Source organism: Dryobates pubescens, chromosome Z (assembly GCF_014839835.1).
Source record: "Dryobates pubescens isolate bDryPub1 chromosome Z, bDryPub1.pri, whole genome shotgun sequence".
NCBI classification, from domain to species: Eukaryota; Metazoa; Chordata; class Aves; order Piciformes; family Picidae; genus Dryobates; species Dryobates pubescens.
Window position 1 is genome coordinate 39,409,322 of NC_071657.1, and position 16,680 is coordinate 39,426,001.

At 45.1% G+C, this 16,680-nt stretch overlaps 1 protein-coding gene across 1 annotated transcript; it reads left to right on the top strand.

Moving 5' to 3' along the window:
* Positions 1-4,222: 4,222 nt before the first annotated feature.
* Positions 4,223-15,851, top strand: CHRNB3 (cholinergic receptor nicotinic beta 3 subunit). The gene is made up of 6 exons (XM_009908778.2): positions 4,223-4,363; positions 6,488-6,639; positions 7,801-7,845; positions 12,613-12,722; positions 12,919-13,801; positions 15,654-15,851. Exons 1-6 carry the CDS (start codon positions 4,321-4,323, stop codon positions 15,786-15,788), a joined length of 1,368 nt encoding a protein of 455 aa, XP_009907080.2. The 5' UTR covers positions 4,223-4,320; the 3' UTR covers positions 15,789-15,851.
* Positions 15,852-16,680: the final 829 nt, after the last annotated feature.

The window sequence follows — 16,680 nt, forward strand, 5'->3', positions numbered from 1 at the left end:
TCAGGGAGCTGGAGGAGAATGGAAAGGCTTCAGGGTGTATGAATATGTGGATGGCTCACAGCAAACTTCTGACATGTGAAAGTGCTGCAGAAGTTGATAATGAGCTAGGCTAAAAGCATTCCACAGCGGAGAAGGTGAATGTTTTAGGAAGCTGCTGCTGAGGAGAGATGTCTGCTGATAGTGAGGACCAAAAGAAGAGAGGATTAGTGGGAAAACACCAGTGCAAAGATGAGGCTGAAGAGGGCTGCCCTTTGCCACCCCAATTTTGCTTCAGAAACTGCCCCTCACCCTTTTGGGGATGGTGTCTGCCAGCTAATTCCTTGTGAGGTGCGAGATGGCACAAAGGTGACTCAGTTCTTCCTTCAACTTGAGATTGGTGAAATCTGGAACATATTGCCCAGGGAGGTGATAGAAGCCCCATACCTGGAAGTTTTTAAGGCTAGGCTGGATGTGGCTCTGAGCAACCTGATCTAGTGTGAGGTGTCCCTGCCCATGGCAGGGGGGTTGTGTGGTGGACTGAGAGAGGGCCTAGCTCTCCCTCCCCCACAGAGAAAGAAACCACAGCTAAACTCAGTCGGAGAAGCAAAGCTATATTTACAAGCATATGTGGAATGCAGGTTATATATAACACAATATATACAGTATTTACAATATATATAGAAATATACAGCAAAGGAAAATAACACAACAAAATTCTCTCCTCCGGACAGAGAGAAGGGTTCCCCCCACTGTACCCCTTCCCTCCCCCTCCCTCCCTTTTTTCCCAAAAAGGGGTTAGAGAGAGAAAGAAAGGCAGTTATTAAGGAAAAGAGTTCTTACTAGGCTTCAAAAAGCACATGCGGGGATCAGTTTTGCTTATCTCAAGGTCAGCTCTGGCTAGTTTGCTCAGAAGCAGACAGGCTGGAAAGGCAGAACAGGCTGGAACTGAGAAAAATTCCAACTGAACTACAACTTAAAGCTGCATTCTACCAATCTACCAATGAAATTCGTTTAGAATATCATGTTTTCATTTTGATACCAAAACATTCAGCCAGAGTGTTCTAACACTGTCCCTTTCTTAAAGGCACAGCCTCAAATGGTCACAGGTTGGAACTGGATGATCTTTGAGGTCCCTTCCAACCCTGACAGTTCTGTGATTCTGTGATGTAGGGAACCTGGCTCAATGTCAAATACTGGCATCCCAGACTTGTCTCATTTGGCTCCTGGCATAGCAGTCCCAGAGAGGCTGAAGCAGGCTGGGGAGGAAGAACGTGTATCCACCTTGAAGAAGCATCCTATCTCATAGCTGCTGCAACAGGCTTACCACTGCAGCCACTTTCTTTCTCCTCCTGCAGTTTTGCGATGCTACTAACCCCTCTCCAGCTCTCGGTTCTGAAAACAGGGCCTCTCCCACCCACGTCCTTCCTCCACACTTTCCTTCTTTCCTCAGACCAGGTTCCAAACCCTCTGGTCATTAGCCAGTACTGCCACCTCCCCCTGGAAAATGCATTTTTCATCTGTCCCAGGTTGAGGCAGATCCTCCCTTACCTCCCACCAGGGGCAGGAAAAACATGAGACTCAGACAAACGGATTGCAGAAGTGATGTAAAGTTTAAATGGAAAAGCAGTGAGTGTTTTACAGAAAGCTATAAGCACAGTGACAAAAGAGATCCCAAAGCATACCCAGAAGCCTCCCAGCACTCCCCTTCTCCCTTCCCTGAGGGTACACCCAAAACCCTCAGGGCTCTTTCTTCTCTTCACGAACTGTTAGGCTAATCTCAGCTGGCCAGATCTGAGATTGGCCTTTCCCCTTCTCCTCCTGGCATTAGGCCTAGCCAGGCCTAAGAGGCCTTGAGATAACTCCCCTTCCATTACCAGATAGGGAGCACCTCCCACAGGAGCGGTGAGGGAAGAAAGAGGAAGTGTGAGACCTTGCAGGTGGATTTATAGGAAGCAGGACGTTTTGGGTATGAAATGCGAAGCTTCCTGTGTCCACCCAGTGGGCTGGACACCCGGGGCACCAGAAGTGTATCTTGTGTGGTAGCAGCAGGAGGCACCCAGCCCAAACTGCTACATCATCCTTGGTTGTGTAACAACTTTGAGTAACATGTCTTGGGACTCTCCATTATAACCTCAAGATTTTGGTTGCTTCTAATATTAACCATGCGGGCTCAGACTGATGGATTTGTACCTCTATGTGGATTCATTATTATTTTATTTTTTCCCCCAGGAGTCTGAGCTGCTTACAAACTGAAGCCCATTTCCAGCATTCCTTGTGCTGAGGCAGCTCTTGGCTCTTTGCTGCTTGGAAGTGCAGCCCCATGTCAGTTACAAATCTCATGCAACTTGTGGAAAAGCAAAGGCATATTCTCAACAGAAAAGTATTTACAGTATTTACAGGCCTTTACAATTAATAAACAGCACAAGAACCCTGGTCAAAGACCAGGGGAAGCTACTAGCTTCTCCCCCTCCCCCCACTTACCTCCCTGTACAACAGGGAAGAAAGACAGGAGCAGAGAAGTTAATAGCAAAACAATGCAGCCCAAATCAAGCAGAAGCAAGTTAGTATCTCTCCAGACCGAAGAAGCAAGACCTCAATTTTATAGCAGTTTTTGGCACTGTCTGTCCATACCACCCCAGCCAAACATTTGCTGTTTGATGCCAACATACGTAAAGGACCCTTACTGTGCACCCTGATCAGTTGTGTGCTTCTGTCTGGTCTACATGTAACAGGTAAACTGAGCCATCAGGTATTGACAGCAGCTGGAAAAAACAATGCCCTTCATTCAAAACAGTCTCTTGATAACACTGTTAGTTTTGAGTTGCTTTCTGCAGCTGCTAGGAGGAAAGGTGCAGAGGAAACCTGCTGTTCCTCCAGCCCTGCCAGCAGAGCTGAGGAGCAAACAAGGGCTTTGCAGATTTCCCATGTGTAGTACAGTTAAGGAAAAGGCATACTGAGCTGCTGCCCATGGCCTGCCAGAGACCAGGTAGGCTGGGTACCTGGATGAAGGGAACTACAAGTCCACAGCAGCACAAATAAGGTGGTAGAACACTTCAAGAAGGTTACTTGTATCAACAATGTACTTTGAACCACACTGAAATAACATCTTTCATTACAGGAAGTGGAATAATCTGATAAGCTTACAACTGCCAGTTAATAATCCTCTGAGAGGATGTTACAGAAGGCACATCTGAATCACATAGCTTCTGACTGTAGCAGAATCTAGGCCACTGCAAGACATGGGGGAGGATGTGGCTGGAAAATCCCCTAATTTCCCATGTCAAAGTCAGCAATCAAATAGCCAGGAAGAATAAATCAAAGTCAGAGGAGTTTCAGATCTGGGTGCAACCTAAAAGGATTTTGCACCACTTTGTCTTGAACTGTTCAAGTTCAAGGAAAAAACACTTCTTTGGAGAGAGATGGCAAAGTGACTTTCACTTAGGAAGAAAACCAAGAAGATCCTGAGATCCCTTGGCAAAGAAGTGGCAGGGGAATAGGAAAAGAGAAACCCACAGCCTTTTTAATATCAGCAGTTTCTGGTAGTTTCTGAATGGAAGCCCTGCCTGAGGTGTTGCTGGACAGGAGTGACACCTACAAGTGGAACTAGCTAAATAATCAAAGGCCTCATCACTCTTGTTGCTAAACACAAAGCCTTGGAGCAACATATTCTGTTAAAGCTGTGCCAGTAAACCGTAGTGTGCAAGCATTTCTCTGCTGTTGTCTGTGATGTTTTGTGCATGAGTGATGAGCCATAAATTCAGAAATATGCCCTGTTTTCCCACCTATATCTTCCTGTTTTTTTCCCTTCAAAAATCCATTTTATAGCTGCAAGCCAGCAAGTGCAGTATGAGAAATGAATAAGCTAAGTTAGATCTGCAGGCAGGCTGCCTTTTTTGTTAGACCAACTGATACAGCTGGAGCAAACAGACAATCTTTCAGGCGTATGATCTGTCTTCGGGTCTGATCTGCAGCCTTGGTTTTAGCCCAGATGTGTCAGCATAATAAAAGATGTTCCTCCTCCTTTAAAACCTAGTATCACTTCTACTCGCAGACCTGAAGTGGCTATAGCCACCCAAATACCACTACAAACAAATCAGTCAGAGTTTAGGACCCAGAACCCTATTTTAGGCTTACGGGATGTGACAGCTGACGGAAAATCAATGAAGTGTGATTTACAGAGCATCATAATGAGCCGAGATAAGGCTTGAAATGTGCTGCCTTGCCTTGCAGACTCAATTGCCTTGATTTTTAACTAGATTGTTTCAGTCCTTTTCTAGGATGACACCAATTTGCTTATGAAGACAAAGGATCAAATTGAAAGGAAAAGCTACAGCAGTGCCCATGCTTTGCCTAGTGGTTTTTGTGCTGTGTCTGAGTCACTCAGGTAAGTGTGATTTCTTTTTCTTCCAAGTTGAGCTGCCGATGGTCAGGATGTTTTGGGTGTTTGGCTGGCCAGTTAGCTGCTGATGGGTGGTACAGGGTAAATTCTGGCTTCCCTTGGTTCTCTTCTTAATGTATTCTAACTAGTAAAAGAGGGTTGTATCAGCTGCTGCCTTTGTATTGTAACTACAGCTGGTGTGGCAACGAGGTTTTAATAACTGGGGGGTGGAGGGGAGGGTGGTCACTAAAGGGAGTTACAGGAGAATCTCCATCATCAGGAGGTAAACTGAAATGCCTTAGGGAAGCTGATGAAAAGCCAAGTGTCTTGGGTGTATTTCTCTGGGTGTTATGCATGTTGCTTTAGCAGATTCCCTGCCCCAGCACTCCTAGGAGGAGATGGCAAACAATGCTTGGTTACTTGTATGTGCAGTAACCTGCCAGGGAGCTCCCTAACTTTTGCCTTCTCTGTGCACTATATGGTTAATTCAGCCATATACCTGTCCTAGAGCAGCTTCTGTCTCTTTTTAAAGGCAGTGCTGCTTCCCATCATGACTTTTTCTAGCTTAATCATCAGATAGGGCTTGATGAAATGAGGCTTTTTTTTTTTTTTTTGCACTTGTTATCTTCCTTCTCACCGAGGACTTCTGCTTCTGAAGTGTCTTCTTGCAAGTACTGAGACTGTCTTATAAGGGCACCAATCTTGTTCCTCCTCGCTTTCTTCTTTGTGATACTTTTCAAGTCCTTTTCATTCTCATGTAGCTTCCCTAGCAGCTGATAATCAACACATCCAGCCCTAAAACCAGCTTTATCACCTTTCTGCTATATCCCCTTGGAAAATTATGGCACTGGACTTCATGTGAATTATGGGCTGTGAAATAGAAATATTTTCCTATGAGGGAGTTTATACACAGCTATGGACACTATGACCACAGTGTATGCGGCTGTGTATCTGTGTGCAGATAAACTCAGATATACACAGGGCAGTGTATTCTAGCATTAAGACAAAGCTGGATTTAAACCTGCACCTTCTGGGGTTGTGGATTTCTTCTATTCAATGGCTTCCCCCTTAAATCTTTTATGTTTAACAACCATGCATCCCTATGAACATCCTAAATGGAAGCAAAAAGGCTGGGGCCAGTGTCTCTGGAGAGGCTTTTACATGTCAGGGAACAGGACTGCTGAGGTTGTGGGTAGTGCGAGGCAGGGAGAAATACTTTATTTTTCTACTTTTGGTCGTAGATGCAATGACTGCCTGGCATGTTTGGGCAGGCAATCCAGTTTCCTAGCACAGACAGACAAGATCTGTCCCCATTTGCTGTGGTGGAAGTTGGGGTAGCCCCAGCAGTTCTGTTGACCTCCCTCGTTACTTCCCCAAGATTTGTAAATTCTACCATTTCCTGATCACTATGCCCAAGTGAAGAAGGAGGATTCATTTCCAAGTGCTGCATGAGGCTTCCTCAGATCTGGCTTACTAGCCATATAGCTTCCAGCAAGGAAATCCCACCACCTTGATCATTGTGCAAAGGCAGCATCTGTCTCAGAGAGGCCATAGAAACCAACCATGGGCAGGTGAAATCCCTGGGCCTTGAGATGCCCACAGTGTTTCTCTGCTCTTTCTAGCTGCAAGCCAGCAAGCCAGCTTGCAGTGGCTCACAGTGACTGGATTTCCCCTGTGTCCACAGTTCTCTGTGATGCACCACAAGTATCTGAAAAAACAGAACTCTTTCTCAGGATGGCATTTATCATTCTAGGTTTTTACTACTCAAGAGTGAAAGAGAGCACCTGATGCTGAGCCTGTGGATATTAGAAAGAGTAATAAGAAAGTCTGGGCAAGTATATCAACTCAAGGCACAAAGGCTACAGGAATCAGAAACCCAGTACAAGAGTCATTACTGCTCTGGTGTGATGATTTTTTCTGTGTGTGAGGTGGCCTTAGGTTGTCTTGCCTTCCTGACCCCTTGCACTGACTTTGCTGAGAGTCTATACATCTAAATTCCTACAGATTTTACTGACAAGAGCTGCCCAGAGGCAAATTTGTCTCACGTCATTGCTCTGTGACACTTCCTCAGGACGTGCCATTCTCTAGATCTGCTTTCCAGCATGTTCCCACACTATTACTCTCTTCCAGATGTGGCTGCCTTCAGCTCTATTGCTGAAAATGAGGACGCTCTTCTCAAGCACTTATTTCAAGGCTATCAGAAATGGGTCCGCCCTGTGGAAAACTCCAATGATACCATCAAAGTCCTTTTTGGATTAAAAATATCACAGCTTGTTGATGTGGTAAGTCTTGTTTGGATGGGTGAAACACCTGTTCTTTTAGAGACAATCATGTATTCACCTAGAGGGCTGGTGGTGCTTTTGGCACCTGGCACAGCAGAATCCCTCAGCCCATGGGCTCCCTAAGGCTGGACCGAGCTTTTCCACATCAGGTCTGGAGGACAACCCCCTTTCCTCCATGTCCTCTTCCTGGCAAGGCAGAGAGCAGGAGGCCAGCACATCCTGAGCAGCCCAGGCCCACCAGGCCTGGAGCTGCTTTCTGACCCCAAAGGAAGCCAGGAAAACACCCCTGGAAAAAAAACCCCAAACATTATCTTTTTCATTCTTATGATGGAAATTTTGCCACCTGACACATGAAGTGCAAGCTGATGATCAGGAACACAGTACTGACTGTACTGTGGTGACTTCCTGCCTCATGCAGGGCACATGCCAAAGACTTTTTAGTTTTGCAGCAAACCTAAAGGTCTTCTTTTGGCCACTATTCTCAGCGAATAAGGCCTCACTGTATCAAGGCCAAGGGCAGCTTGTATCTTGACTCAGGTGGCCATCAAATAAGACACTAGACACCAAACAGAGAGTCTCATGTTTTTGTCCATGTGGAAATTTTCCCTTCCCTTTCACTTCCATCACTGCAATGAAGGGGGGAATTTGGATATAGCCCAGAGGTACTCACACAACAGTGTGCTGCTTACACCCACTGGCAGCTTCCACTTGTGCCATGGAAGGCAGACTCTTATTTAGCAATGTTTCAGTTTGTGTCTTCCCAAGCTCACTCCAGGCTGAGCAGTGTAGGGACATGGACTCAATGATCCAAAAGGTCTTTTCCAACCTGGTTACTTCTATTCCATTCTATTCTATTGTTGTTATATCTTGACTCTACTTGCTAACTGAGCACTGCTCCTTCCCTGCTCTTTGGCATCTGATTCTTTTGGGCTGCTGTGAAATGCTAGACCTCACCTTTGCATCCTCAGGAGTTCCATATGAGAGCAGGGACCTAGAAAGCCTGTTCACATCCCTTAACAGTGGCTGAAGAACTCAGAGCTGTGGGGAAACAGGACCATATGGTAAGCTCTGCTGAGTACAGGGCTGGACTCAGTTATGCATAGGGCCTGTTTCTGCTGGCTGTTTTGGTATTGCAATTTACTTTACCTTGTGTCCCTCTAGGATGAGAAGAATCAGCTGATGACAACCAATGTGTGGCTGAAGCAGGTAAATTAGACCAAATAAGACTTTTCTTCTCAGTGTAGGGCCTCTGAGCTGAGCAGCTGTGCCAGCCTGCTGCCCAACCTACCATCCATTTCCTATTGTGATTTTGGGTGGCCAGACAAAGCAGCACCATGTTATCTTGCCTGAACTTTTTGGTTTACTCCTCTCACTCCACCAAGTTCATGAAGGGTCAGAAAGGCAGGCAGGTGGGGCTTTAGGAAATAGGGTGCCTCTTGTCCTGACCTGCACTCCAGCTGTGTGATCAAGCAAGCTGTATTTCAGGACAGCAACACCTTGTGATACAAATGGCTGTTTCTGGGCTGCTGTGTGTGCCCTGAGGGACTATCCTGTCTCAGACTTAGAGGTCACCCAAGTGCTATTTCTCTTGCCCAAGCTAAGAGTGGTGCCTCAGATAGATTTCTTCAGCATAACTAAAAAGAAAGAAGAGGTGAGCGTATTCACACCCTCCAAACTAAAATCTGTGGCAGATTAATCGTGTGTCTCTAACATAATTGCTGCTGGAGGTGATGATAATTTATACAAATGGGGGAAAGGTGCAAACTGAACTGTTAGGTGTCCTTTCTTCTTCTCTCCTGGAGAACACTGCATTTGGTTTATATTACATTGCACCAGTTCACTGACCTTGTGACAGTTTTTTCTAAGTCTCTTGGCCATGTGAGCATCTACAAACATGTCAGTTGATCCCACGCAGAAGACATAAAAGCACAAGCCATACTTGAAATGATGTCATGGAAAATGGTTCCGAGAGGTCACTGGGCTGGTGAAGAATGTCTTGGTTCTTGTTCTCACTCTGCTACTTGTAGTACTGTGGGTGGGGGTGAGTTTTGGGTGAAGCAGAACCCCTAAAGGCCATATGGACATTACATGCAAAGGCGGTCTTTCTCTTGAAGAAGGAGAAGCCCAGATTCCCTCTTACTGTAGGGAGGGCAAGAATTTTCCTGCCTGCTGGGGAAATTTGCTGCTGATCTGAATCCAACTGCTGAGAGCTAGCCTGAAAGAGCTGTGATGTTACATTTTCCTTACCTTCAGCTGCTGTAGCAGAATCCTTCACATGCACAGGGCCAGATCCTGGTTTCCTGGTTTTTCCTGAGTAGACACCTGGGCAAATAACAGAGCCCTTCTACAAAGGTAACCCCTCCCTCTCCTGTCCTCTCCCCATTCCCTCTCTCTCATTACAGGCTGCAGCACCTACCTTCCTCTACAGGTACAAGCCATGCAGTCTGCAGGTGTGGAATCAACCCATTTTACACTACTCATTCTCTCTGTTCCAGCAAGTGTACCCAGAAATATTTTACAGTCTTTTGCAGCCTTTGACATAATATTCCTTGGTCTGACCGTCTCCTTCTTCATGGGGAAGACTTGTCTGCTTGGACAGCAAAGTGTCCCTATGCTTTAGGGCAGCCTTCATCCTTCTGGCTGGGTGATATTTTTACTCAGAATACAATGTCTGTAGAAGAGAGAGACCTGAAGTGCTTACTCACAATAGAAGGCCAATCTGCCCAAGGGCATTAGGCCCGAGATGCTAATATAGACAGGCAGATTCTCTCTCCATTGATGCATGAACTTGTGCATGGACATTTCAGGTTAGCCCATCCATGCTGGGCACCCTGTTTGTACTGCAGCACCAACCTCCCCAGAGTAATAGCCCCTTGGCCATTTTTTTCCATGACTCTGGCTGTGGGAAATCAGGTCCTGTTGCCCATTACTCCTAAATGTGCTGCAGGAGGTAAGGACATGCCACCATCCACTTTTGCCTTTCAGGTGTAGGGGAGGATGATGGAGAAGCTACTTTATCTCTTTATCTGATCCTTCTACCTCGTGCAGTGACTGAAAGTAGGATCTACCCAGAGTATGCACTATAAACATGCTAATTTCTCTGGAGGCCTTTGGAGTCTGTGCTCAGTCTTTAGCCAGTGCAGCTCCCTAGGGTAACTCAGCAATGTGACAGAATTTCTGAGCTGAGCTCTTGCTAGTTGTTACCAGTCCTAATACACATTCTCCATCTGAGGGACTTGAGAACATCAAGACCTGAAAGAAAGGCAAAAGGAACAGAAAATGTGAGGCATAGGCTCTGCTTTTCACACATGCAGATGCCTCCAGGAGTTCAGGCTGAGCACTATAATAACCATGGCCTACCTAACCCAGATGCCCTGCTTTGGGAGTCATGCATTCCCATAGGCTTAGTGTGAACTATTCCCACATGCAGTCCAGTGCCTGGGGGGGATAATTAGAGTGCATAGGCAGAACAGCTAGAAGAAAGTCCATAAAACTAAGCATAAGTAACTTCTTTTCACTTGGTTAAGGAGAAGTCAAAAACAATATAACAAACCACAGCACTAATTACACAGACCCTGTCCTTCTTCAGGAGCTGGGGAGATCAGAGAAGTTTGTTCCTCACCCTGGGTGTGGGAGATTGAGGGGGAATAATTTCTTTGCAAGAGTCTGCCTTATTTTAGGTGAACAAAGATTAAATACAAGACTTTCTTTTTTCTTTTCTTTTCTTTTTTTTCCTCTTTTACCTCAAACATCCAGATGCTCAAGTTGGTAGAACTGGATGATATGCATACAGGCAGACACACAAGGTGTAAAGGTGCTTTTAGTAGTTGCTGAGAAAGTAGCAGGGTTTAGGCAAGCTATGGAGTCTGCTTGCAAGAGTCAAGAATTTGAGTCCAGTCCACTTGTTGTGGGTTAAGCACTTGAATGACAGCCCAGAGATAGGAATTTGGCAGAACTGGAGGAGGTGGAGAGCAATGGGAGGGTCTGCAGCAGTTTGGAGGAAACTGCTACAGTTGTTGTCAGCATAGCCCATAGGAAGATTCCCATTTTAAACTGCTCAGCTTCAAAGTCTGCCCACAATCTGTTTTCTGCTCTAGTAAGAAGACACACAACCATTTGCCTGGCAGACATGAAAGAGCACTTCAGCTGGAGAGAAATCAATGCAGGGCAGGGGCAAGAGGGATATTGTAGATGCAGCAAATAGCCCAGGCTGAGAAGCTGCTCCAGTTCAACTCCAGATGGATGGCTTTATCTCCAAGTGGCTCACAGGGTATTTGCTTCTGCTGTGTTAGTGCAGGCTATGAGCTGGCTGTGTTGGCTGTGCTGTCAGCCCAGACTATTCCTTTGTGTAATAGGTGTGTTTCCAGCCCAAACCTCCTGTTACAGGAGATGTCCAGAACATGTATGAGTCTGTACCCCCATGCGAGTCCTCTCTGTTGGAAACACCTGCTGGATACCAATCCACAGAGAAAAGTACATGCTAAAAGTTGCATGCTCTCTCTCTGCTACTGAGGCTAAGAGCAGCATCAGCCATTCTTCTCTTTCCACATCTGAACAGCTCCCAACCCTCCTTCAGAGGTGCCAGGAGTGGAGGGCTGTGCCTAATAGCTGATACCCACCATTGGGGTCAATCAGAGAGTGGGTTTGTAGCTCTTCTGGTGCAGGTAGTGGAGCCATTAATCCTGTCATGGCACCACCCTGGGTAACTGCCTCCTTGGCTTATGCCTCAGGCCAGATTTTAGGAGGGGGTCTACCAGCCACCTGCCCATGCCCTTGAATCCCATCCCTTGCCTGCACCTGGAGGAAGAAGATGCTTGTTCTCTCTCTGTTCAGGTCTCTACTGAGGAGAGCCTCAGGGTTGCTGCCACATGGTAAAGGAATGCAACAATAAGTTTTTGTGGAATCCCTAGTTGTATGTGGAAGCAAAGAAGTAAGAAGGGAACATCATGGTGGGAGAAGCAGCAGAGAAGATTTATTTTTGGTTCATTCTTAAGACATGGAGGAAATTGTCTGGAGGAGGCTGAGGACCCCACATCCCTGGAGAGCTCTTAGTGCTGCAGCTTAATGGAAATTGGTTATCTTTTGCTTCTTGGTATTGACCACACTCTACAGCTCTGGCCTCCTCTCACTGCTATTTCTGTGAGAAAGTGAAACCTCTCATCAATAATGAATGAAGATTAGAGAGCTGTTTATACACTGCATCTCCATGAAAATCTCCAGGTTGCTAGAGCTGCTTTGCTAGGACCTACCCATTTGAGGGAAAAAAAAAAAAAAAAAAAGAGGAGGAAAAACTTTTTCTGGAGTTCAGCAAGATGAAAATAGACAGGACTTCACCACCTTTTGCCTTTTTTTATGTTATCTCCTTAGAACTGTAACCAAATGCTTTACAGCATTGTTGGGTTATTTATCCTGCAATAGTGTGCCAGTCTTCCTGATGAAAGATTACCTGCTTTGCAGGGGCAGTGTTCAGATAATAGATGTCATGTTCTGTTTGCTGAAAAAAGACAGGTTTCCACTGAGAAATAATTCCAGGACACCTCTCTGTTCCATGGGTAGTAGTACCCATGCCAGCTGGATCTTCTGTGGGGTCAGTGCCCGTCAAAACCAGCATGAGTTGGTTCTCAGAGGGAAGAAGAGGTGCCATACTCAAGGAAAGAGGCTCTTTCCTTCTGGACTACCCTCAGATGGGCTGGACCAGGTGGTGAGTGAGGTACGAGTCAAGTATACTCCAAGAGTTAAGGTTGCCTGCAAAGGGATGTGTTGCTGTTGCTGGAACCCACCTGTAGCTAGAGGGGAAGTGTTTGTGGGAATAAACATCTCCCAGCCAAGTCTGCCTGGTAGTCTCTCTGCAGCTGAGCAGTCTTATACCAAGCTCTGCTCATTGTGCCATGCAATGCAGTCCCTTTGAGGCTGATAGTAGGAAAAGGAATGAGGCTGTTGTGAGTGGTAAAGGACTGTACCGGCTTGTTATAGGAATGGATGGACCACAAGCTGTCTTGGAATCCAGAGGAATATGGTGGGATCACTGCCATCCGTGTCCCCTCTGAGTCCCTGTGGCTTCCTGACATTGTTTTATTTGAAAAGTAAGTAGCATGGCTCCTTGCTCCCTGCTTGAGCAAGGCGTCTCTATGAAACTTACGTGTGTTGTGTCTTCAGGCAGTATGAATGTTGGCTTCTGTTTTGCTTCATGTGATGGGTAGAAAGCACAGCTGTGAGGGGCTAGAACTGGGGCAAACATAGTACTAAACTTACTCCTGTTTCTTCCTGTCCAACTCCCAGTGCTGATGGGCGTTTTGAAGGATCCCTGATGACCAAAGCCATAGTGAAGTACAATGGAGCGGTGACCTGGACACCACCAGCCAGTTATAAGAGTTCCTGCACAATGGATGTGACTTTCTTCCCCTTCGACAGGCAGAACTGCTCCATGAAATTTGGGTCATGGACGTATGATGGCAGTATGGTGGACTTAATTTTAGTAGATGAAAATGTAGACAGGAAAGACTTCTTTGATAATGGGGAATGGGAGATCTTAAATGCCAAAGGTATGAAAGGCAACAGGAAGGACGGTCTGTACTCTTACCCATTTGTCACTTACTCCTTTGTGTTGAGACGCCTTCCACTATTTTACACTCTTTTCTTAATAATTCCTTGCCTGGGACTATCATTTCTGACTGTCCTGGTGTTTTACCTGCCTTCAGACGAAGGAGAAAAGCTTTCATTATCTACATCCGTTCTAGTTTCCCTCACTGTATTCCTTTTAGTGATCGAGGAAATAATCCCTTCTTCTTCCAAAGTCATCCCTCTGATTGGTGAGTATCTGCTGTTCATCATGATTTTTGTGACTCTCTCCATCATCGTGACTGTGTTTGTTATCAATGTCCACCACCGCTCCTCAGCAACTTACCATCCCATGGCTCCCTGGGTTAAAAGACTCTTCCTCCAGAAGTTGCCTCGGCTGCTGTGCATGAAAGGCCATGTAGATCGTTATTCCTTCTCAGAGACTGAAGAGAAGGAAACCATCTTGAAATCAAAGCTCCCAGGGAAGCAGAAACACAAGCAAGCAAAAGATGGAGAGAAAATTGTTATTGCCTTCTTGGAAAAGGCAGCTGACTCCATTCGATACATTTCCAGGCATGTTAAAAAGGAGCATTTCATCAGACAGGTAGGTGAAAGGAGGAATCATAGTTTCCTTGACAGCAATGGCTTTCAAGCTCTTAATTTTTCTCCATGCCTCTCCTTTTTCATCTTCTTCCTGCTCTCATCTGAGACATGTCCTGAGAGATGTCCCTGATAGATAAATAATATGTCTTTTGGGAAAACTCACTGCTTCAAGGAGAACTGTGTCATGCTGTGGGAGTCCCCGCTCTTTACAGACATCAGCTTCTCCTAGAGGAATTCCTGTTTTGAGACTATTTGTCTAACATTGTCCTGTTCAACTTGGGAATACACATGAATCTGGAAAACCTCTGAACCGTCACATGCTCTTAGAGTCTATCTTCCATGACAGTCATAACAAGGCTCTGCAGCAGTTGCCAGGTCTCAGTCCTGACCTCCTGGCAACTATGTACAGTGCAGCTGCCCTGTTTTGAATACAGGTCCTTTAGATTTTCACTAGCATCAGTTCATATTAGTCCTTAACTGCCATCTTTATTCTTCTTCCAACAATCCATCGAGCTATTAAAAAGGCAAATTACTGTGTGCATAAAAATGCACATGTGAGGGGAAGACGGTAGAGTAATGCACTTAGCCTATGGAAAGAGAAAAACTGCTGTTAGCACCCTCCTAGCAAACACTAAGGCTTTTTTCTCAAACTGTGCTGAGAAGACTTCAGCAGAAAGATAAGCAGTAAATCAAACATGTAGTATAGTGTCCCTGACTGAAGTCACCTCCTTGAAGCTGTGGTGGGTTGAAGTTTCCCCCCAGCATTAACTTTTAAGGCAGACCAACGCAGTTAGAAGCAAATGAAGCTGCATTTACAAGCAAAATCTACACTCTACAATGGAATGCAATGAATATGTACAAAATACACAGTACTTACAATATTATACAGGTATTTACAATTAGCAAACAACATGGAAACTCCCCTGGTCAAAAACACCAGAGAAGCTGCTCCACTGCTCCCCGCCCCAAACCTCCCAGACCTCCTGGTACCAAGAAAGAGAGAGGAGTCGAGAGAAAGCAGTGTTAAGCTTATTTCAAGGCCAGCCAGAAGTGTGTTATCTTCTCCCCAGCGAAGCAATAAGAGAAGAGAAAAGGAATGGGAAGTGAAATGGGAAGAATTGTTATGATACAGCTTCTCTTATCCCAAACATTTACCCAATGAATTTGTTTAGAATAATCTTTTGTTTTCCTTTTTACACCCAATAGTGATTTATTTATATTTTTCCACTTTTCTGCTCGAAATCTGCAGCTAAATTTTAAAGGCCTAGCCTAGAACTACCACAGAAGCTTAAATAATTTTTAATAAAAGAAGTCCCTTGAATTATAAATAGCTTGACTTATAAATAGCTATTCTGTGAGTGCAGAGTTGTGCTAGACCTCACAACAAAAAATATCTTCCCTTAATGCACAGAATCTGAGCCAACAGAGCACTTAAGCAAGTGAAGCCTAGTGGGACTGCTAGTACTGGAAGCAGTATCTGCCTTGAAGAGCTGTGTTGGAGCCAAATCCTGTCACTTGAAGGGAAATGCAGTCCTTTGAAAAGAAATACAGCTCATTAAAGCCATCTTGAAGCTTGAGTCTGTAAACATTTGCCTATGCACTTAGCTGAAAGCTTTTGTACAGGCTGAAAGAAGTCTGACTACCATGTGTGTGAAGTTATGGAATTATTTTGGGGTTTTGGGTGACTGGCAACTATGGGTGCTGAGAAGGTGGTCTGTGTCAGTTTTAGCATGCAGCATTCTACAACCTTCTAATTTCTAAAACAGGATTTTGAAGACTAAATATAGGCAGTATTACCAACAAAGTCCTGGGCTCATTATTGTTTCCATTTGTTCTCCCTCTCTCCTTCCCAGGTTGTCCAAGACTGGAAGTTTGTAGCTCAAGTCCTGGATCGGATCTTTCTTTGGTTATTTCTTGTGGTGTCAGTGACAGGCTCAGCTCTCATCTTTACCCCTGCATTACAAATGTGGCTGAACAGTGCTTTGTAGAAAATGCTCCCACGGCTGTACAACCCCTACAATGCCAATGGTTGGGGGTGCCTTTGAGCTTGGTCTCTACAAGACAGGAAGCACCATAAGGAATGAGAGAAGGTGATGGTAATAGTGGGCATTGATAAGTGCTTTCTGACTCCATACAACTCTACCAGTTACAGATTTGGCTGAGATCAGAGAAGGGCTTGGTGCACAGCCGAGTCCTTAAAATCAATTGGGGTTGCACAACTGGCTTATAAGTATTTTAGTATTAACTTGGTTGTATTACAATAAATTCCAAGATTTTTAGTTAAAATTTGAGATAGTAATTCTGGCACAATGATTACACATAAAAGATAGATCTGCCAGTTAAAATGATACTTCATAAAAGACCTTACAGTAGGAACACAAATCAGTGCTCAGCTAATCTATATACTGCTTTGTGCGTGTGCTCTACAGATTGCTTTGTGCATGTGTCAGAACTGGCAATCATGTAGCATGTGCATCAGAAAAAGTACAAATACCCTTTAGATGAGATGTTCAAAACCTGGACTCACTGTACTGCAGGATCAGCTCAACAGTGGTAGAATTTACTACCCTGCCCACCTGCTACCAGCCTTTATAGCATGCAGATTCCATGTCTCTTCTTAGCCATCAGGAAGCTACAAGGTGTTACCCACTTTTCTGTATTATTTGGCATTTCCCCGGCTGCTCTGTAACGTACAAAAAGGCTGAAGAAGTAAGGATTTTCCCCATGCCCCACATTTAGAAACTTTGATTCCTGCTCCTGCTTGTTCACAAGACAAGTGGAAGATCACTTGAAGCATGGAGAAAGATGGCTGTGCAATGCCAGAAGGCAACAGTTTTCTTCCTAACAGATCAGTCGGAAGAAAGCTGAAGACATAGGTTT